Raw genomic sequence first — 23,963 nt, 5'->3', positions numbered from 1 at the left:
CCATGATTAAAAGCATAACGTTACTTTTTAGCAATGGTAACTAGTACATCATACTTAAAACGAGACTTTAATACACAAAAGATCATTACAATAACTTTTAAACTAGAGATTTATAGTTCTAGGAAAACATCCAGTCCCAAATTATCTGGATCGTCGTCGTCCTCCACCAAGCCTGGTAGGTCATATCCTTCAGTCGGAGTCCGGGATTGGGCCGTATCTCACCATCTGTTGGGAAACCGCCTTGCTCACCAACCCTCAGACACAGGGAATAAGACAACATCCACAAAGAACAAGTATACCCATAGAAGCTATAACTTCACCCAGAATAGTTACAACAATAGTTTTCCATTTACCAAATATGTTATCAAACTAACCGTTTAGGGAGCTATCAATACCAGAGTTCTCAGCCAGTTCGTTCGCCAGCGTGGTGAGTCCCTGAAGCGCTTTGGTCACGGACCCGTCCGGTGCTGTATTGTTTGGGGATGAAAGTACAGCACATAGATCCAAACAGAACACAAACCCCGTCCCGCTCAGCCAAAAGCATATCTAAAGCTATTCTATTCTGCCATGTCATTAAGCTAGTTGCCGCTGTCTGCTCAGCTAATCCCTTTATTGCATCACAAGTGTGGTTTATAAATCTTTGCTGGTTATAGTAAACATAATTCATCCAATCTACGTTTTTATTAATTGTTGACCACCAGAAAATACTTGATTCAAACCCAGCTGCGATCTGATTCCTAGCTTTGAATTGTTCTGGAACCCCTCGAGGTACTCCTATCCCATAAAGGATCCCGGGAGGAGGTTCTACTTTCTACGTGACAACTCACCAGTCTCTGACACGTTTGATTGTTTGCGTATGTAGGTGAGTTCACAATCAGTTATCACCACACAACCATCAGATGTCAGCACGGGCCTGGTTTTGGTTCCTAAAATCCTCTGGCTGCAACAAAGAGGAGAGATTAGTCATGGTCTCTTTTAGTTGTGATATTCTCTGTGTGGGAGCAGGAGCTAAGATGCCTTACCCTGTATCCTATCTTATTAGTCATAGAAAAACAATAAGAATCCCCTGTGACTTCAAACTGAGGCAACCCAGGTCGGGATGACTTTGTTTATCGGGGGAAACAGATAGTGCAAGTTACCATAAGACTCTTTCACCACATTCCCAGGTGGCTTGCATAAAGGATAAACCTTACAGAGAGTCAAAGCCTGTCAAGGGGAACGGAGTAGTTGTTAACCTTGGTTTGGCTGTCCTACAGGCATAACAGTCCTCTTTAGACCATATACTGAATCCATTCCAACCACAGGTTAAAATCTATCTACTCCATCTCCATCTGTACTACTTCATTCAGGTCTATAGTTTGCACTGTCTCACTACCTCCCTCAGAGAGGTTTACTCTATAGGGTGCCCCAGTTGAAGAGGATAACTCACCTGTCAGGTCTGTAATCTGTTTTAGCATAATTCAGACTTTCAGACAGTACCTACCCTCATATGGGTCGCACTGCCATTTCTGATAATTCCCTACTTTCACAATACTCCACCTGTCCCTAAACTGTGTAGGGAGATTGGTGATGTCCTTCCCTAAAGTCCCTAGTATTTCCCCTTTCCCTACATCTAGCTGTCTCCTATGCCTTTTCAACTTGTGTTAGGTTAACTACCACTTCTGGCTGAAACAGGAGGGTCCGTGTGTGTTAGGACTATGGCCCCCACAATCAGACAGCTACCTACCGTCGGGAGACCTGTGAATCCCCACCCTCGCCCTGAGAACATGTCAGATGCCAGAGGCCAACCCATTGCTTTACCTTCTATCGAACTCACACAGGGATGATCAGACAGGGTAAGGGAATCTTCGTTAAGGAGCCAACCCCAGAGCCCTAGTGGTGATCGGATCTTTCTCCTAACTCTGTGTTTGTTCGTCAGGTGTAGCTGGTTTTACCTTTTTACAGTGTGTGACATGCACCCAGATGGATCTCTCAGCTATTCTGCTGGCAAAGGCAGTACTTGGTAGGGCCCTTCCCGCCAGGCCTGCTTCAGTCTCCTGGTTAGATAGAGTGGGTCACCTTCTCCTTTAATTCACCTGTGGGGGCACAAAACCTCTGACATACAGGTGTGGTTAATAAACGACCTTCTCACGTGTTCTGCTAGGGTGCTCTCTAGTTCTATGTCTGCCTGTCTGGTCCTGCCAACTGTGGCATTCTGTAAGGTCTTCCAAACACTTTCTCAAAGGGGGATAACCCATCTTTATCTGGGGTTACTCTAAATTTCTTCCCTTCACTCCGTGATAACTCTATAAAATCCATTTCCAATTGCTGGAAAGGGTATTTAGCCGGAGGATACTCACCCTGAGGTGCCCTTTGTCTGTCCTGGTGATTATTTTGAGCACAGATAACACATCTTTTTTTTTTTATAATTAGTAATCCCATGTGCAACAAAGTGTTGTCTAATCTGTTCTACCATCCATCCCTCCTTTTGACACATGTCACTGCCCATGTGTCAATATTATCACCTACCTAACAATCACTTAGGTAATATTGGTAATTTATCATCCAATTGCCATCCCTTCTTTTTATTTATTGGTAAAATAAACTATCTTAAAGTCCTCCTCTCATGCCTTTAGAATTTAACAGTGTGGATGATTAATTAACACCAGAAAGTTAAAACAGAGTTCAGAGGCAATTGAAATTCCATCCCATAGTATACCAAACATTACCATTATTCTAAATATTTAATAAATGTTACTTATCCCAAGTGTTCATTAATCCTCATGACATTCATTCTCATAAGAAATCATATATACCCCAAACTCAGCAAAAACCTAAAAAACTCCATATAATTCACTGTGTGCTCCTCTAAGACCTATCACCCTTGACCTGCTGAAAACCCCCCAAAATTTAAACAACAAGGCTTTATAAACATCATACTAGGTGTGTTGTTTTTTATTTGAAAACCCCAATTAAAAAACAACAACCAAACAGCCAGGTCATGAGGACTCCTGATTTCTCTCTTCCCCTTCTGCCTACAGTTTCTTAACTGGTGCCCTTTCCTTGCACAGTAACTACACGGTTCCTCACATTCTCTAGCAAAATGTCCCGTTTTGTCACAATTGTAACACTTCCACTCACTCCTGTCTCCACTATTACCATTTCCTTCTTGTCTGTCTTTGCTACCGTAACCTCTCTTCTCTCCTAGCTATTGACTAATAGTCTCACTGTCTCTAATTCAACACAAAACCCCATCATCCAATGTACTCCCAGCAGAACTGAAAAAAACAAAACAGACTGTGATTTCCAGGACACTGCACCTTTGTTTCTGGCCTCACTATCTCCCCGGGAATTGGCCCTCCCTCAAGGTCCCTCCCAATCTGCTCTTGGTAAACTGCAAACCTTGTATTGCTTCTGGTTACATAGGGTATTGCTTCTGATATGGCCTATGATTAGATTTGGGTATCACCTGTACTGGAATTACCCCTTTTATTAATCCTACGTCTGCTGGACCCCGGGACCACAAATGCTCTGGAACTTCTTTTAAGTCTGACTCCTGTTGTTCTGTCAACAGGTATTCCTCTCCTCAGCATCTGCTATTCTCATCTAAATGTACTATCTGTGGATGGGCTGTGTTGATCGCCACTCACAATATTGACCCAATCAGTGATCCTCTTACCCTTGGATACCCACTGGCCCATGTCTTTCCAGTCCTCTGCTGGCTCCTTTGCTAGGGACACATGTGGGCTCCATCTTTCCCTGAACAGTCTCTGACTTTGGGGCCCTATTTCCACCTCCACTACTGCGTGGGTGTTGTCATAGTGAAACCATTTCAAGGCTATAGTCCTTTCTGTGGTTTTAAATAATGCTTTCTCATAGATTGCATCTGGACCTGGGTGTTTGTTATACCAGAGAGTACAGTGTAGGTCATCGGGGGACATTTTAGTGGGGCCTGGTACTACATCATCAGCAAGTTCCATCAAGGTTCGGGGAATATCAGTTATTCCCACCCTAAACAAATCTTGCCTATCCCAATAACATGGCTCCCCTTCCCCACAGACCACCATATTGTCTCTGACTATGTGTACTTTCATTCCCCTCTCAGCGGAAATGACAGCCACATTCAATTTAGTCATTACATCACGTCCTAGTAAATTTACCCGACACAGCTTAGATATCAGGATGGGTATGGTTGCCTCTCATCCTGATTGGTCATGTTTTAGGGTTATTGGGGCTGATAACCTTTCAATAAATTGATGACCAGAGGCAGATCGCACTATGATTTTCTCCCCATCAATCCTGACTCCATCTGGCTTGTCTGTTGCACAGGTTGCTGTCCTGCAGGCTCCCGTATCACAAAGGAATTTAATTTTCATACCCATTACTGTCAATGTCAAATAAGGTTTCTGTTCCTGTTGAAGTGCTAAGTCAATAGTAGCCAATTCAAACACCTCACAATTTGGATCAAAGGGTTCCTTAGTCTTCCCCCCACTAGAGTCTACTATTTCTCCCTCAAGGACTAGTCATGCCTTATCTTCCTCTTCCTCACGCTCAAAGCTGGGGGATGGACTTCTCTCTCCCTCTCTTCTCTCTTTTCTCTCTTTTCTCTCCTGTCTGACTTTCTCTGCCCTTGTCTGGTACTCCTCTACCTCTGGCTCTTCCTCACCTTCATCTTCCCTTCCTCCTCCAGCCCCTTCTTCCTCATAGGGAGGTGGGGCCGGTTGGGGGCAACATTATTCCCCTGCACTCTCCTTCTCCTCCCTACGTATTCATCATCTGGATTTTCTCTCCATGCCTGGTCTGCCAAGTTTGGATATAACCTTTCTGCCCTCTGCTCTGGGGGAGGCACGGAGACCTCAACCTTCACTTCTCTTTCCCTCTCACTCACTTCTCTTTTCTTCCTGCCTTATCTCCTCTCTCTCCTAAGTTTCTAGTTCTACCCGCCATCTCTCCCAGAGTGGCAATTAGTTACTCTGCATCTTCCTCTTCTTTCTTGGCTCTGTCCTGTCTGTTATTCTGCTCATGATGGATTGCATGTCTCTCTGAGGCTATTACACAATTCAGTTATTTTCCCAACATACTCTCCGTAATCGGCCCATGGCAAAAGTGTCCTCTGGGCATCCCCTGAAACCCACTGCCCTCTAACGGCAGCCCAAACCTTACTATTCCTGTTTCGGGGTGGGTTATTCCTTCTACCGCTCTGGCCACGTCCTCTGTGTTCATGGCCTGTCTGCTAAATGGCATATTATTATTATTACTGTATACATCTAAGGTTGCTGGGGCCCCTTTCATTCCCCGCCAATAGATTAGGTAAGGCTATCAGTGGGTACTGGCCCCCTCCTACTCTCTCTCTCTCTCACTGCTTATTTCTCCTTTACACACCTTATGTATCTGTTTAAGCATGGATTCGAGTTTATCTGCGTCTAGACGTCCCTCAAAACCATACCTCTCCCTCCACCTGGTTACATAATGGACATTTCTTCTATCCCTGGATTCCATTTTAATTACATCAAGTATTTCTCGTCCCCAGTAAATTCTGGGACCTCTTGTGAGGATTTGCCCCCCCCCATGGTTGGTACTGTTAAAAATCCCTTAGCCACCTCTTCTATATAACAAGTCAATTTAACAAGTAATTCAAAATAGCTTCACACAACAACACCTTGAATCACCCCTTCCTGTATATGTTATCTTGACTAGTCCCCCAGAATTATCTCATACTTTTACAGAGGGATTGATCCCCACAATGTAATCTTGATAATTCCTGACAGTCTCATACAACAGGAATGGGTTCTCCCTCCTCTATACAACCACCTCTCCCTGTATATGTAGTCTTGACTAGTCCCCCAGAATTATCTCATACTTTTACAGAGGGATTGATCCCCACAATGTAATCTTGATAATTCCTGACAGTCTCATACAACAGGAATGGGTTCTCCCTCCTCTATACAACCACCTGGAATTATTCATGTGACTTTTGAGCAAACATTAGGTCTCACACGTATACAACCTTACATGATTATTGGTGTTGTATCGGTAACCTGGAGTTTATAAGGCTCCAGAACGGATAGAGTTACAGCAAAATCTACAGTTGTTTGTGACTTTTGACTTAACTAATATTCTATTTCTCACACATGCTATTTTAATTCCTTCTGGTGTACTTTTTGTATTTGTTTAACCCGGATTATTTGTTGACTGCTCAATAATCTCTTACAGGTTACATCCCATAGGTGTACTTTTAATAGTTCCTTCTATTTCAACACCGGGTAGTTTCTTTTGGTAATGGCCTATTACCGTGAATCATTACGGACCCACCACCAGGTTGACTAGTCCCCCAGAATTATCTCATACTTTACGGAGGAGTCTATCCTCACAATGTAATCTTGATAATTCCTGACAGTCACTTAAAATGGCTACGCATTGATCAATTTGCTACTTTTCAATATTTTAGCAAGTCCTCAAATCAATTTCACCAAGTTAATGAATAAAGACTACTGACCTTATCCTTGCAGCCGAGATTCAATGTAGGTTTGGATTCCGTCACCGTCTCTGTCATTAATCAGGTGTCCTCTGGCCTGTTTTAACCCTTAATGTCAAAGGGCAGGACTTTCTATTTACGAATGTATCATTCGCCCGTCGACGGTTTTCAGAGTTACCTGGAATGACAGAAACAGGGTATTGGAGTCCGGCTCAGAAGGACCAAGCTGTTAAGTGAATTATTTAACAAACTATTTTAGTGTCTCTGTGCGTCTCCCAAAAGGTTGTAAGTCTTTTGGGATTTAAGTAACGGCCAGAGTCCCGGTCTGCATGGTCAGAGATATTTATTCATTGAGAATTCTGCCATCACAATTTCAGAGTCCATCTTTTATACTCATACGTCATACAAAAAGAAATCCCTTCCCTCTGTAGGCGGGCTGTAGTTTTCCACTCTAAAACTGCTCTACTGACCTTCAGTTCACACACACACACATATACACACATGCATACACACATACATACACACACACACACACACATATCCTACTCCCTGCTTTACTCAGTTATTGCCGTTCTCACAATATTCTGCACCATGTTTTCATAACAGTTTCTCCCCTCCCTAAATTGGGAGGCCTCTTTATCTTAGTTTCTCAGTTGTCTTTGTTGTCTGGCCTGACTCTTACTCACATTGCTAAATAGTGGCTCAATGCCATAGCCTTTACTGGTCCTACACTCACACATTATACACAGTTTCAGGGTGTAATAATTAGTCATTAATAATTAATCTATCAGAGAGGCAGCCTCGGCCGAAACCGTGACACCTAGCCAGTCTCCAGATCTCAACCCCATAGAAAATATTTGGAGGGAGTTGAAAGTCTGTGTTGCCCAGCGACAGCCCCAAAACATCACTGCTCTAGAGGAGATCTGCATTGAGGAATGGGACAAAATACCAGCAACAGTGTGTGAAAACCTTGTGAAAACTTACAGAAAACGTTTGACCTGTGTCATTTCCAACAAAGGGTATATAACAAAGTATTGAGAAACTTTTGTTATTGACCAAATACTTATTTTCCACCATAATTTGCAAATAAATTCATTAAAAAATCTACAATGTGATTTTCTGGAATTCTTTTTCTCATTTTGTCTGTCATAGTTGACGTGTACCTACGATTAAAATTACAGGCCTCTCTCATCTTTTTAAGTGGGAGAACTTGCACAATTGGTGTGTGACACTCTGGCTCCGGGACTTTTATATTTGAGCCAGGGTGTATTTGTTTTGTTGGGGTTTGGTTTGGGTATGTTGGGTTTTGGGTGTATTTCTTGTTTGCATTTCTGTGGGGTTCGTTTCTAGGTTTGGTCGATGACTCCCAATCGGAGGTAACGAGTGTCAGCTGTCGGCTCGTTATCTCTGATTGGGAGCCATATTTATTCTGATTGTTTTCCTGTGGGATTTGTGGGTTTTTGTTCCTGTACAGTCATTGCCACTGTGGACTTCACTATCGTCTTTTGTTTTGTATTGACGTGCTTTACTATTAAAGTCATCATGTTCACTCAACGCGCTGCGTATTGGTCTGCTCCCTTTCAAGACGGTCGTGACAGAAAAACCCACCATAAAAGGACCAAGCAGCGTGTCAAGCGGCAACAGGACCTACCTACACAGGAGTTATGGACGCCTATCAAGGATTCATGGACTTGGGAGGAGATACTGGATGGAAAGGGTCCTTGGGCACAACCGGGAGAATATCGCCGCCCTCGTGAAGAGCTGGAGGCAGCTAAAGCCGAGAGGAGGTGGTATGAGGAGGCAGCACGGAGTCGAGGCTGGAAGCCCGTGGGTACTACCCAAAAATTTCTTGGGGGGGGGCTAAAAGGGAGTGTGGCGAAGTCAGGTAGGAGACCTGCGCCTACTCCCTGGACTGACCGTGGAGAGCGAGAGTACGGGCAGACACCGTGTTACGCAGTAGAGCGCATGGTGTCTCCTGTACGCAGGCATAGCCCGGTTCGGTACATTCCAGCTCCACGTATCGGCCGGGCTAGATTGAGCATTGAGCCGGATGTCATGAAGCCGGTCCAACGCATCAGGCCACCAGTGCGTCTCCTCGGGCCGGCTTACATGGCACCAGCCTTACGCATGGTGTCCCCGGTTCGCCCACATAGCCCGGTGCGGGTTATTCCTCCTTCCCGTACTGGTCGGGCGACGGGGAGTATACAACCAGGTAAGGTTGGGCAGGCTCAGTGCTCAAGGGAGCCAGTACGCCTGCACGGTCCGGTATTTCCGGCGCCATCTCCCCGCTCCAGCCCAGTACCACCAGTGCCTACACCACGCACCAAGCCTCCTGTGTGTCCCCAGAGTCCTGTGCGTCCTGTTGCTGCTCCCCGCACTAGCCCTGAGATGCGTGTCCTCAGCCCGGGACCACCAGTTCCGGCACCACGCACTAGGCCTTATGTGCGTCCCCAGGGTCCAGCATGCCCTGTTGCTACTCCCCGCACTAGCCCTGAGATGCGTGTCCTCAGCCCGGGACCACCAGTTCCGGCACCACGCACTAGGCCTTATGTGCGTCCCCAGGGTCCAGCATGCCCTGTTCCTTCTCCCCGCACTAGCCCTGAGATGCGTGTCCTCAGCCCGGGACCACCAGTTCCGGCACCACGCACCAGGCCTATAGTGCGTCTCGGCCGGCCAGAGTCTGCCGTCTGCCCAACGGCGCCTGAACTGCCCGTCTGCCCAACGGCGCTTGAACTGCCCGTCTGCCCAACGGCGCCTGAACTGCCCGTCTGCCCAACGGCGCTTGAACTGCCCGTCTGCCTTCAGAGCCGTCCGCCAGACCGGAGCCGCTAGAGCCTTCCGCCAGACAGGATCAGCCAGAGCCTTCCGCCAGACAGGATCAGCCAGAGCCTTCCGCCAGACAGGAGCCGCTAGAGCCTTCCGCCAGACAGGATCAGCCAGAGCCTTCCGCCAGACAGGATCAGCCAGAGCCTTCCGCCAGACAGGATCAGCCAGAGCCTTTCGCCAGACAGGATCAGCCAGAGCCTTCCGCCAGACAGGATCAGCCAGAGCCTTCTGCCAGACAGGATCAGCCAGAGCCTTCAGCCAGCCATGAGCAGCCAGATCCTTCAGCCAGCCATGAGCAGCCAGATCCTTCAGCCAGCCATGAGCAGCCAGATCCGTCGGCCAGCCATGAGCAGCCAGATCCGTCGGCCAGCCATGAGCAGCCAGATCCGTCGGCCAGCCATGAGCAGCCAGATCCGTCAGCCAGCCATGAGCAGCCAGATCCGTCAGCCAGCCATGAGCAGCCAGATCCTTCAGCCAGCCATGAGCCGTCCAGCCAGGATCCGCCAGAGCCGTCCAGCCAGGATCCGCCAGAGCCAGCCAGCCAGGATCCGCCATTGAGTCCGGTGCTGTCCCTTAGCCCGGTGCTGCCCCTTATCCTGGTGCTGCCCCTTAGTCCGGTACTGCCCCTTAGTCCGGTGCTGCCCCTTAGTCCGGTGCTGCCCGTTAGTCCGGTGCCGCCCCTTAATCCAGTGGGGTTTAGTTGGGGGGTGGTCATATGGAGGAGGCTACGGAAGCGGATAGTGACTAAGGTGGGGTGGGGACCACGACCAGGGCCAGAGCCGCCACCGTGGACAGACGCCCACCCAGACCCTCCCATAGACTGTATGCTGGTGCGCCCGGAGTTCGCACCTTTAGGGGGGGGTACTGTGACACTCTGGCTCCGGGACTTTTATATTTGAGCCAGGGTGTATTTGTTTTGTTGGGGTTTGGTTTGGGTATGTTGGGTTTTGGGTGTATTTCTTGTTTGCATTTCTGTGGGGTTCGTTTCTAGGTTTGGTCGATGACTCCCAATCGGAGGTAACGAGTGTCAGCTGTCGGCTCGTTATCTCTGATTGGGAGCCATATTTATTCTGATTGTTTTCCTGTGGGATTTGTGGGTTTTTGTTCCTGTACAGTCATTGCCACTGTGGACTTCACTATCGTCTTTTGTTTTGTATTGACGTGCTTTACTATTAAAGTCATCATGTTCACTCAACGCGCTGCGTATTGGTCTGCTCCCTTTCAAGACGGTCGTGACATGGTGGCTGACTAAATACTTTTTTTTCCCCACTGTATGTGGGAACTCCTTCAAGACTGTTGGAAAAGCATTCCAGCTGAAGCTGGTTGAGAGAATGCCAAGAGTGTGCAAAGCTGTCATGAAGGCAAAGGGTGGCTATTTGAAGAATCTCTAATTTAAAATATATTTTGATTTGTTTAACACTTTTTTGGTTACTACATGATTCCATATGTGTTATTTCATAGTTTTGATGTCTTCACTATTATTCTACAATGTAGAAAATAATACAAATAAAGAAAAACCCTGGAATGAGTAGGTGTGTTGAAACTTTTGACTGGTACTGTATATACATATACAGTTGAAGTCTGAAGTTTACATACACCTTAGCCAAATACATTTAAACTCAGTTTTTCACAATTCCTGACATTTAATCCTAGTATAAATTCCCTGTTTTAGGTCAGTTACGATCACCACTTTATTTTAAGAATGTGAAATGTCAGAATAATAGTAGAGAGAATTATTTATTTCAGCTTTTATTTCTTTCATCACATTCCCAGTGGGTCAGAAGTTTACATACATTCAATTAGTATTTGGTAGCATTGCCTTTAAATTGTTCAACTTGGGTCAAACGTTTCGGTTAGCCTTCCATAAGCTTTCCACAATAAGTTGGGTGAATTTTGGCCCATTCCTTTTGACAGAGCTGGTGTAACTGAGTCAGGTTTGTAGGCCTCCTTGCTCGCACACGCTTTTTCAGTTCTGCCTACTGTCACGCCCTGGCTCTGGGGACACTTGTATGTTGAGCCAGGGTGTGAGTGTTCTTTGTTTATTCTAGTTCATGTATATCTATGTTGGCCAGAGTGGTTCTCAATCAGAGGCAACGAGTGTCAGCTGTTGCTGGTTGTCTCTGATTGGGAACCATATTTAGACAGGCTGTTTTCCCACAGTGTTTGTGGGATCTTGTTCCTGTGTAGGTTTGTGTTTTGCACCTTTGGACGTCACGTATCGATTTGTTGTTTTGTTCGTGTAATCATTTAATAAATAAGTATGTTCACCTTCCACGCTGCGCCTTGGTCCTCCTCCTTCAGCGAACGTGGCAGAAGATCCTACCTAGACTGGACCAAGCAGTGTGTCCAGGAGCCAACGCCAGAGGTATCACTAAAGGACATCAACCTCGACTGGGTCAAGCCACGGGAGGAGGAGAGAGGCTGGACTTGGAAGCAGAGGAGCAAAAGTCTGGCGAGAGCTATGGAGGCCTGGCCCACAGGGAGGAGAGACCCCCAGAACATTTTTAGGGGGGGGCTCACGCGGTGGACGACGGGGCAGCAGGAGGCCGCGATAGAGCGGTCCAGCGGGTTTGCAGAGGAGGCCGCCAGGTTAAGGGGGCCACTGGTCACAGAGGGGAGGGAAAGTGTAGAGGCACGGCGAGAGGTACTGGGGTGTGTTACCAGTCCGGTCCGGCCCGTTCCTGATCCCCGCGTAGGGCCAGTGGTGTGTGTCCCCAGTACGGTCCGGCCTGTTCCTGTTCCTCGCATCGAGCCTGTGGTGCGCGTCGTCAGCCCGGCCCGGCCTGTTCCTGCTCCACGCACCAAGCCTATGGTGCTCATCGTCATCCCGGTTCGGCCCATTCCTGCTCCCCGCACCAAGCCAGTGGTGCGCGTCGTCAGCCCGGTTCGGCCCATTCCTGCTCCCCGCACCAAGCCAGTGGTGCGTGTCGTCAGCCCGGCCCGGCCCGTTCCTGCTCCCCGCACCAAGCCAGTGGTGCGTGTCGTCAGCCCGGTCCGGCACATTCCTGCTCCCCGCACCAAGCCAGTGGTGCGCGTCGTCAGCCCGGCCCGGCCCGTTCCTGCTCCCCGCACCAAGCCAGTGGTGCGTGTCGTCAGCCCGGTCCGGCCCGTTCCTGCTCCCCGCACCAAGTCGGTGGTGCGCGTCGCCAGCCCGGTCCGGCCTGTTCCTGCTCCCCACACCAAGCCAGTGGTGTGTGTCGTCAGTCCGGCACAGCCCGTGCCTGTTCCACCGGTGCCTGGTCCGGCACCGGTCAGCTGCTCCACGCCGGAGCTAGAGCAATCCGCTCCACCGGTGTTCAGTCCAGCTCCGGCCAGCAGGGCCAGACCGGACCAGGGGTACTTTGGGGGGTTAGAGAGGGAGTGGGAATCATGCCCGGAGCCGGATCCGCCGCCAAGGCGGAGTGCCCACCCGGTCCCTCCCCTGTGGTATTTGGTTGGCGCGGTCGGAGTCCGCGCCTTTGGGGGGGGGTACTGTCACGCCCTGGCTCTGGGGACACTTGTATGTTGAGCCAGGGTGTGAGTGTTCTTTGTTTATTCTAGTTCATGTATATCTATGTTGGCCAGAGTGGTTCTCAATCAGGAGGCAACGAGTGTCAGCTGTTGCTGGTTGTCTCTGATTGGGAACCATATTTAGACAGGCTGTTTTCCCACAGTGTTTGTGGGATCTTGTTCCTGTGTAGGTTTGTGTTTTGCACCTTTGGACGTCACGTATCGATTTGTTGTTTTGTTCGTGTAATCATTTAATAAATAAGTATGTTCACCTTCCACGCTGCGCCTTGGTCCTCCTCCTTCAGCGAACGTGACACCTACACATCTTCTATAGAATTGAGGTCAGGGCTTTGTGATGGCCACTCTGATACCTTCACTTTGTTGTCCTTAAGCCATTTTGCCACAACTTTGGAAGTATGCTTGTGGTCATTGTCCATTTGGAATACCCATTTGCGACCAAGCTTTAACTTCCTGTCTGATCTCTTGAGATGTTGCTTCAAGATATCCACATAATTTTCCTTCCTCATCTTTTTTGTGAAGTGCATCAGTCCCTCCTGCAGCAAAGCACCCCCACAGCATGATGCTGCCACCCCCGTGCTTGACGGTTGTGATGGTGTTCTTCGGCTTGCAAGCATCCACCTTTTTTCTCCAAACATAACGATGGTCATTATGGCCAAACAGTTCTATTTTTGTTTCATCAGACCAGAGGACATTTCTCCAAAAAGTACGATCTCTGTCCCCATGTGCAGTTGCAAACCATAGTCTGGCTTTTTTATGGTGGTTTTGGAGCAGTGGCTTCTTCCTTGCTGAGCGGCCTTTCAGGTTATGTCGATATAGAACTCGTTTTACTGTGGATATAGATAATTTTGTACCTGTTTCCTCCAGCATCTTCACAAGGTCCTTTGCTGTTGTTCTGGGATTGATTTGCACTTTTCGCACCAAAGTACTTTCATCTCTAGGAGACAGAATGCATCTCCTTCCTGAGCAGTATGACGGCTGCGTGGTCCCATGGTGTTTATACTTGCGTACTATTGTTTGTACAGATAAACGTGATACCTTCAGGCGTTTGGAAATTGCTCCCAAGGGTAGCCGGAGAGTAGAGCATTGCAGTAGTCTAATCTTGAAGTGACAAAAGCATGGATTCGCTTTTCTGCAAAATTTCTGGACAAAAGAGTTCAGATTTTTGCAATGTTACAAAGATGGAAAAAGGCAACTCTTGAAATATATTTTATGTGTTCGTCAAAAGAAAGGTCAGCGTCCAGAGTAACGCCGAGGTGTACAGACGACTGTACAACCATCGAGATTCATTGTGAGATCCGACAGCAGATATCTTTGTTTCTTGGGACCTAGAACTAGCATCTCTGTTTAGTCAGAGTTTAAAAGTAAAACATTTGCCGCCATCCACTTCCTTATGTCTGAAACACAGGCTTCCAGGGTAGGCAATTTTGGGGCTTCAACATGTTTCATCAAAATGTACAGCTGTGTGTCATCTGCATAGCAGTGAAAGTTAACATTGTGTTTCTGAATGACAACACCAAGAGTATATAGTGAAAACAATAGTGGTCTTAGAACCTTAGGAACACTCAAAACGTACCATTGATTTGTCAGAGGACAAACCATCCACAGAGATTAACTGATATCTTTCCGACAGATAAGATCTAAACCAGGCAAGAACTTGTCCGCGTAGACCAATTCCGGTTTCCAATCTCTCCAAAAGAATGTGGTGATCGATGGTGTCGTGAGCTGCACTAAGGTCTAGGAGCACGAGGACAGATGGAGAGCCTTGGTCTGGTAATTTACCACCTTCACGAGTGAGGTCTCAGTACTATGATGGTTTCTAAAACCAAACAGGAGTGTTTCTATACATTATGTGTCTTCAGGAAGGCAGTGAGTTGCTGAGCAACAGCTTTAAAAAAAAGTTTTTTTGAGGAATGGGAGATTCGATATAGGCAGATTGGTTTTTAAAATGTTTTTCAGGATTTATTACTGCTACTATTAGTGAGTTTGGGACACATCCGGAGGATAGGGAGCCATTTATTATGTTCGACATAGGAGGGCCAAGCACATAAAGTAGCTTTTTTCAGTAATACAGTTAGAATATGGTCCAGTAGACAGCTGGAAGGTTTAGAGGCCATGACTATTTTTGTAAATGTGTCGAGGGATACAGGATAAAAAAACTTGAGTGTGTCCATTGATCCGAGGTCCTGGCAGTTCTGTGCAGACTCAGGACAACTGAGTTTTGGAGAAATACGCATTTTCAAAGAGGAGTCCATAATTTGTTTTCTAATAATAATGGTATTTTTGTCTAAGAAGTTCATCACTGCTGAAGTGAAGGCCATCCTCACATGGGGAATGCTGATTTTTCGTTAGCTTTGCAACAGTATACATTTTTGTTTTTGTACTGTCAAACCCTGATCTGTTTCAACTGTCTTGTGCTTGTCTCGTCAAGCCTACCAGCGTGTTTTTCCAGTACTCCTGTTTCTCCCTTTCCCTGTTTTCTAGTTTTGACCACTGTGCCTGCTCTGACCCTGAGCCTGCCTGCCGTTCTGTACCTGTCTGACACTGTCCTGGATTACTGACCTCTGCCTGCCCTGACCCTGAGCCTGCCTGCCGTTCGGAACCTTACTGACTCTGCCATGGATTACCGACCTCTGTCTGCCCTTGACCTGTCGTCTGCCTGCCCCCTGTTTTGTTAATAAACATCTGTGATTTGAACTGTCTGCATCTGGGTCTTATCCTGAGTTCTGATAGTACGAACTGGCCATGACTGACCCAGCAGACTCGGACCAGCTCCACAACGCCGTCTCCTCCCAAGAAGCCACCATTGGGAGGCACGAGGAGTTACTTCGAGGTCTTATGGAAGGATTCCAGATGTTGGCGGAACGCCATGACCGTGCCTTGAATACATTGCTGGACCAATTGCGCAGATTATCTGTTAGGCAGCCAGCCACGACAGTAACCTCCCAGCCCCTCAGTAACCCCGCTGTCAGCAGCGCATTTCTCCAGGCCACCCCGGCTTCTCGAGAACCCTGCTTACTTCCTCCGGAAAGCTTCGCTGGAGAATCAGCAAACTGTCGGGCGTTTCTCTCCCAGTGTTCCCTCATCTTCGAGCTGCAGCCCTCGTCCTTCCCCTCGGACCGCTTGAAGATAGCGTATCTCATAACGCTGATGTCCGGGAGGGCTCTCGCCTGGGCTACGGAGGCGTGGGAACAACAATCTGCCGTGTGCTTCAGTCTGGAGGAGTTTGTGGCTGAGGTGAAAAAGGTTTTCGATTCTCCGTTATGCGGGAGAGAGGCTGCCCGGAAGTTACTCCAGCTTTGTCAAGACTCCCGCAGTGTGGCGGCCTATGTGGATGATTTCCGCACGTTGGCTGCCGAGAGTGCCTGGAACCCGAAATCCCTGTTCAACATGTTCCTACATGGATTATCAGAGGAGGTTAAAGACAAGTTCGCAGCCCAGGAGCTGCCTACGGATCTCGACTAGCTCATCGCCTTGACCATCCGGATCGATGGGCGGCTACGGGAATGTAGGAGGGAGAGGAGGTCTGATTCCGGTCCCACTCGCTCGCCCAAGGATCCCACCTCGCCTCCGAGGAATCCCGGAAGTTCCCGGCGTCTACGTTCCTGAGAGAATCCGAGGTTACTGAGTTCCCACCGAGAGTCTCTGAGGATACGGAGGCTAACCGGATGTTTGTCCCAGATGCTGCCCGCTCCCCAGTCCTAGAATGGGCTCATTCCTCCAGGCCTGCCAGCCACCCTGGCACCTGTCGGACCCTGGCCTTTGTGCGACAATGCTTTTGGTGGCCCACCATGCTCCCTGACGTCTCCTCGTTCATCGCCGCCTGCACTGTCTGTGCTCAGAATAAGACTCCTTTGCAAACTCTGTCTGATGGCAACACCACTATCCTCACGGTGGTGGACAGGTTTTCCAAAGCCGCCCATTTCATTCCCCTCCCCAAGCTACCCTCTGCCAAGGAGACGGCCCAGCTCATGGTGCAGCACGTCTTCCGGATCCATGGCCTTCCGGTGGACATGGTCTCCGACCATGGTCCTCAGTTCTCGTCCCGGTTCTGGAAGGCGTTCTGCACACTCATTTGGTCATCAGCCAGCCTGTCCTCCGGGTTTCACCCCCAGTCTAACGGCCAGTCGGAGCGAGCCAATCAGGACCTGGAGACGACTCTTCGTTGCCTCGTCTCCGCCAACCCCACCACCTGGAGCCAGCAACTGTCGTATAAATATTTGACTAAAAAATAGTCAACTCAAAAATATCTCTCAAGAGACTGGAGCTTGTGAATCCAGAAATTAGACTTTATTATTGCGTAACAAAGCCGTGCCACTCCATGGAACAGCTGTCTCTCTTTGGCTTAGAGATCTCTTATACACACACACAAATGCACAGTCATGTATACATAGCTTACAAAGCTACTCCCGTTAAGATCACTGATTAACATCTTTAACTGCCACGCCACTATTATCTTTGAAAGTCCAATAACACATGTTGTTTACTCCAAAAGGCCATGGGCGCTTTTGCCTCTTTCCCTTATCTCATTATATTGGTGGCATGGCTCAGATACTTTTAAAAATAAAATACATACATTCATCAAAGCATGTTTACATATTGTATTGACTAAATTCCTTATTTAGACATGCATCTGGACTTATAAAATGTCAATCATGTTTACTATATTTTATCTTTGACATTTCCCAACATTTTCCTTAATGATACATAAAATATTACCATATAATCCCCCCTTTGGGACATTCCAACAATGTCCCAAATAATACAAAGATTAATTTTAAAATGAATGTAAGCATGCGCATTTACTTATTCTTATCCTTGCCATATGTGGTTACTTTTCATATGCATATATTTAAACCAATATATATTCCTCATTGTTTGACCCATCCTGATGAGGACCCAGAGCCCAGTCAGGTATTGGATACAAGTTTGGAAGGTTTTCCTCTAAATTAACCTCCAAGTTTTTCTATTAGGCTTTGTAACCATGGCAGGCCCATCCACCCCCAGGAACAACTTCATACAAACATTCAGGATTCCCAAATTCCCAAAATTTCCCATATTCATTTACCTACTGTCCTGGAGCTCCCTGAACTGGGTGTATTTCTTTATAAACATTGTTCCCCACTTTTGTTTAGTTATAGCATTTCCCATATATGTGTTAGTATCCTATCACATCAACATATGCAACTTTGTCTTAACAATAATATCTAGGACATGTTAAGAATGGTGTCCCTACACCCAAAGAATGATCAGTCCCTACATCCAAACGAGGGCATTGCGTTCATCCACCTCTGGCCTGCTGGCTCCCCTTCCTCTGTGGAAGCATAGTTCCCGCTCAGCCCAGTCAAAACTGTTCGCTGCTCTGGCACCCCAATGGTGGAACAAGCTCCCTCACGACGCCAGGACAGCGGAGTCACTCACCACCTTCCGGAGACATTTGAAACCCCACCTCTTTAAGGAATACCTGGGATAGGATAAACTAATCCTTCTACCACCCCCCCCCCCCCCCCCCCCCCCCCCCCCCCCAAAAAAAAGTCGCTAAATGACGTAAATGTGCCCTTGAGCAAGGCACTTAACCCTAATTGCTCCTGTAAGTCGCTCTGGATAAGAGCGTCTGCTAAATGACTAAAATGTAATGTAAATGTGTCAATATCTTTAGCTTACATAACCTTTTTCACCCATATCACAAGTATTATAACAATCAAAATAATCAATATCAGTATCTAATCCATTAATTGCAATGTCAACATCACTAAGCATTAATATTAATAACTTATTCAGATCAATCAGTCCACTAATAATTTACAATCATAATCAAATTAATTACCCAAAACAACTTTGGAATGACAATTCTTAGTTAGTCACCTTTGTTCCATCATTCAAAGTTAAAACTCTCACCTTGGCACATATTGACACTGGCGGAATGTATATTTATATTATAATAATTCTAGCATTAACTTCCTCATAACGAGAATTACAACAGATCAGTATCTTAATGCATTCCTAGTCCAAATTACTATAAATTTAGTAGTGTAATACCTCCTTAATCAACATACTACCTCAACTAACAGTCCCTTCCTCTACCGGCACTCAATCTTCTGAGGTCTTCATTATGTTCTTCAGATAGCTTCATAGTTCATCTTGGATTACCCCCATGGCAATGTCCCAATTCCAATGTCACACCTGAACCGCCCCACCTTCACCATCATTCTGTTATGTCCATTTGCAAACCAGTATACCCAAACTAGGAAGAACGTTGCATTTGCATAGACCTCTCTCCTCCTGCTCACTCCACATGGACTCCTGTCACATTCTTGAGAGAAAAGGCACAAAAGAGAAGGCAATTGATTGCTTTGATTTGATGCTGGATTCAGGTCTCCTGGCAGAGGTGGTGTCGGACAGGAACGTCTTCTCCGCCTTTGTTGTTCCTCTTCAGCCGGGTAGAGGGTTTTTGGTTTTTATTGAGGTTTACACCGTTCTGGACCGAATTATTTCTGCTATGCATTACGACACCATCCGTAGTAACCTCAGGAAAGGACAGATCATAACAGTTTAGTTGAGTTAATTTCCAATCCAAAACATCCCTATTAACATTGTCTACATGACAAATCATTATGTTTCATCACTCATTCTTAATACCCATTTCTATCTAATGCCTGATAGATTTTTCTTTGAGGGGTCCCTGTATTCCAAAGGCTATCTGTTTAAACACCCCCTATTTTCACATTCTCCCTCAAATTCTCCCAAACTATCTAACCCAATTGTTTTACTTTAACATTCCTATATTTTTGCTCATAATCTATTTGACATTACTCTGGTGTTTCCCTTTTCCTTGTTCCTATTCTAACAATTCAGCGCACATAAAACAAAATAAAATCCCATAAGACTTAAACCCCTAGGCTTTTCCTTAGCCGCACTGCTACCACTCCATCACCCCCAACATGCTTCGTTACCTCGAAATCTCAAATATGCTATCCCTTGCCTCGTTTGTGGTACTTTCCCACATGCCTGTGGCCCTAGCAGAGCAAAGGAAACAACTACTTCAAGGTCTCAGAGCGAGTGACGTCACCGATTGAAATGCCACTAGCGCGCACCGCTAACTAGCTAGCCATTTCACACCGGTTACACTCACCCCCCTTTTGACCTCCTCCTTTTCCGCAGCAACCAGTGATCCGGGTCAACAGCATCAATGTAACAGTTTTGCTTCCGTCCCTCTCCTCGCCCCTACCTGGGCTCGAACCAGGGACCCTCTGCACACATCGACAACAGTCACCCTCGAAGCACCGTTACCCGTCGCTCCACAAAAGCCGCGGCCCTTCTACCAAAATAGTTTACTAATGTGATGATGGTTTCCCCGTTACCTTCTGTGGACATACCCCTTCCTTAACTATTATTAGTCCCTCTGAACTGCATTTAATCTGGACCCCCATTCTACACAGTGTATTTCTTTCTACTAAATTAACTGGAATTTGTTCTGACACTAATATATGTACACATAACTTTTTCCTGCTTTTTATTCTACTGGAACTGTCATATATATTAGCTGCGTTTGTCATGAAAATTCTATTGTCTGTGCATCTTTGCCTGACATGGGGTTGGTGAGAGGCATAATTTGGATTTACACATGAGTAAGTTGTATATAATAATATGCCATTTAGCAGACGCTTTTATCCAAAGCGACTTACAGTCATGCGTGCATACATTTTTTTTGTTTTTTTTGTTTTTGTGTATGGGTGGTCCCGGGGATCGAACCCACTACCTTGGCGTTACAAGCGCCGTGCTCTACCAGCTGAGCTACAGAGGACCACATGTAATATGAAGTGAGAGGCTCAGAAGCACTACATGTTTGTGTGTGTGTTCTCATAAGATTTGGTGAAGGCATATGTCATGCAGCCTATGATGAAGCATCATCATGGTGGAGGAGGGCATTATGGGGTGGTAGTCATGGTTACCCCAAGAGGAGCACCTTGATACGTCCGATCCACGTGAAAATGTGAAACAGTATTTGTGCTTTATGATGTTGTAAACTTTGTTGTATTTTCTTTGTTGGCTATTTTTGAGGTGAAGATAAATTGCAGGGTCTTTTTAAAAAGTGCATTTACTGTAAAAAGTGGGCTTTTGAGGAGTGCAATACCTTTCTGAGGCTGAAGTCTGGCCTGTTTGTGTGTGTGAACCAGATGCAAGAAGCCTGTCATTTCAACTCCTGACAATAAACACATTAGCTCTGTCCATTACGCTCCATCCATTAAACTGGTTGATCTCAGTTTAGTTTTTTTATATTAAATAAAACGCACAATGTATATTCTGATGCGAACTGGTCATTTTGTTGAGCCTTTTTTATCTCACGTAGTGTTTGAAAATGTGAATTAAATGAACTAGACAACAGAAGACCGAAGGTCTCACGTATTCATTCATTGGTCCATTTTACTGACATGATTTCTAGTGCACTCTTGTGGACTTCATGGTATCATCAGCTTGAGCTACATACTGAATATCTACAACAGTACAGAAAAGCATAACTTTGTTTTGCACAGGCGTTCACATGATCGTATCATAGAGATATATATATATATATACACAATTGTAGATGTCATGGTGACCCCTCTAGTTGGTGTTGTCCTTGGTGTGCTCCATGATGGCCATCAGAGCCAGCCAAGCCTCCTTGGCTGTAGGAAGGATCTGATTGGCTGGCAGGATGAAACCATAGAGACCAGTGTCTCTCAGCTCGAAGGTGTAGGAGTATTTGATGCCTTGGTTGTAGGACCAGTCAATAGTGATGCCACTGGCTCGGTCTAATGGAAGATAAGCACATTATTTGTATACGTTGTTCCTGTATTAGACCTTGTTGTGGCTGTATTGAGCCTAAGAAGTAGCCTTTCATGTATTTTTTGTGAAAGTGAGTGGCCCGTCACTTACATATGGTGGTCATAACGCTGCCGTATCTGTAGGAGGTTCCATACAGGGTAGCCAGGTCAGTGATGGCCTTCCTAGCCAGGTCGTGCTGTGGGTGAAATGTAAAATAACGTCAAGAGACCTGTACAGCTTTTGACAATTTAAGGTCATGTTCGATGGCAAAACGTTTCCTTTTTGTGTGTACTGAGCTTGACCTTGACTTGACCTGTCAAAGGCCTTAAGCAAAACCAGTTGTACCCTGTTTGATGATATAAAGTGCATTATTGCCTCACATACAAAAGACAAATGACTGAGACATGGCTAACGGTCAAGGGAAGGTAGGAAGACTGTCTCTGCCAGACTCACCAGTTCTCTCTGGTCCTTGCAGGGGGTTGCAGTGTAGCCATAGGGGTACATGATCCTCTGGGAGTAGCTGTGGATGTCGATGAAGGCCTTCAGGTTGCCATGAGACTTGACAAAGTCCACGATGGACTTGACCTCAGACTCCGAGTGAGCCTTGGGCCCGCGGTAAGTCTGATCGCATGGGTTACTGCTAGAGCCGGCGGCTAGGGAAACAGAGTGGAATACAACCAACATCACGCCAGGGACAGTCCAACCACAACATTGACACACTTCCTTTGAAACTGTAAGTCACCATAGGGGAGGAGATCATTTTCTCAACAACAAAAAAACACAACAACGTATTTAATCCTGACAATTAAATAAGGCAGCATCCTGGGGACCCCAAGGGGTGCACATTTAGTTTTTTTTGCCCGAACACTACACAACTGTTTCAAATAATCAAAGCTTGATGATGAGTTGATAATTTGAATCAGTTGTGTAGTGCTAGGGCAAAAAACTAAATTGCACCCCTTGGGGTCCCCAGGACCGGGTTTGGGAAAGGCTGTAGTAAGACAAACTTTTTTGTGGACAGTTTATGCAATTTTAAACAGAATGTGTTGAGCATCGTTCAAGAAGCCGATAGAAGACATAGCTTACTTCCAAAACCAGCATCCCAGTTCCTGTTGAGGTCAGTTCCATCACAGGAAGAGCCAGGGTTGGGCTTCCTGCTCTTACGCCACATACAGTTCTGTGGAACATGCAAGGTCAACATATTCAATGGTTTGGTAAGACTCCATGCGCATTCACTCTAGCTGACACGGAATGAATGAATGAAGCATCAGATCTGCCATTACAGAGGATCAGTGGATGGATTAGTAATAATAAAGACCCATTTCTGATGTTAGGAACTCACAGTATTATGGGTGTAGTAGTAGCCATCTGGGTTGGTCACAATCTCCAGGAAGATATCCATGTTGTCCAGAATGGCAGTGAGTGTGGCGTCACGTATCTTTCAGCTCGATACAGTCAAGCAAGTACGACTCTCTTTTACCCGAGAACTAGATCATGTATATATAATTATCATACACACCTCTATATCTCATCATTCAAACTTCAGAGTGCGACTCATTTACACCATTTATACCACTCTTATTCCATATTTATACAATGTTGTTCTCAAACACGCTTAATTACTATTTGTATAACCTACAGGAATATTTTATTCTATCAAAGGGCCCAAATTTGGAATGTTAACCCTATCCCAGTTATTATTTTACTGTAGTCAATTTATCATAATACTACATCACCTCTAAAGTTTCTAAATATAATGTCAGAAACATACCCTAAAAGATTGATCAAAATACAATGCATAGACATCATATGATCACACCGGTACACGTGACCTGTTCCTCCAACAGGATTTATTCTACCCATCCTGGTAACGTGAATTTTCTACACTCAGTTGGTCAATGAATATCCACGCACCATTTATTCTTCTCTTTCCTAATGTGAGATTAGGCACGCCCTTTCTCCATCAGACAGAAGCTTCAAACGACCTCAAATATATTTCATTTCCTTACAGAAAGGCTATTTACTTGCAGGATTTCTTATTATTCTCACTCACACAGATGAGCAGCCACTTGTGCCCAAATGAATCAGACAGTTTAATGACTCACAGTAGCCCAAGCAAACCACTCATCCACATGATCAGACCTACTCTATTTAACACTTTCTCTATATTTTGAAGCCTTAGTGACTGTTTAACCCGTTCACCTACTCAGAATGACCTAACTTTTTTACCTGATCGACCCTGCCTAACTTTGGCATCACCACAACACAGGATAACGCCCCACCTACCCGAGCAGACCTCTAACAATGAATTCCTCATTAGAGCGGTAACCGTAGGTCCCAAATTTAGCTAGCCACCTGCCCGTTCAGCCCT

General features: G+C 46.2%; 1 protein-coding gene and 1 pseudogene across 2 annotated transcripts in view; one reads left to right on the top strand and one right to left on the bottom strand.

Annotated features, from left to right (window-relative positions):
* LOC311134866 (mitochondrial inner membrane protease subunit 2-like) overlaps nucleotides 1–23,963 on the top strand; it is a 222,058-nt pseudogene that overhangs the window by 38,123 nt on the left and 159,972 nt on the right. The window lies entirely within an intron of this gene.
* The window catches only part of LOC311134789 (carboxypeptidase A1-like), a gene marked incomplete at both ends in the record, with an annotated part of 54,757 nt that continues 52,185 nt past the window's right edge, over nucleotides 21,392–23,963 (bottom strand). Inside the window, 5 exons of the mRNA XM_084168574.1 lie at nucleotides 21,392–21,579; nucleotides 21,704–21,788; nucleotides 22,046–22,245; nucleotides 22,679–22,769; nucleotides 22,935–23,030. Of these exons, the coding sequence (XP_084024700.1) occupies nucleotides 21,392–21,579; nucleotides 21,704–21,788; nucleotides 22,046–22,245; nucleotides 22,679–22,769; nucleotides 22,935–23,030 (660 nt within the window). The remainder of the gene's footprint in view (nucleotides 21,580–21,703; nucleotides 21,789–22,045; nucleotides 22,246–22,678; nucleotides 22,770–22,934; nucleotides 23,031–23,963) is intronic.

Source organism: Coregonus lavaretus, assembly GCF_964263955.1.
Source record: "Coregonus lavaretus genome assembly, chromosome: 9".
Lineage (NCBI taxonomy): Eukaryota > Metazoa > Chordata > Actinopteri > Salmoniformes > Salmonidae > Coregonus > Coregonus lavaretus.
The sequence above is the reverse complement of the archived record's forward strand: the minus strand, read 5'-3'. Positions and strand labels throughout refer to the sequence as shown.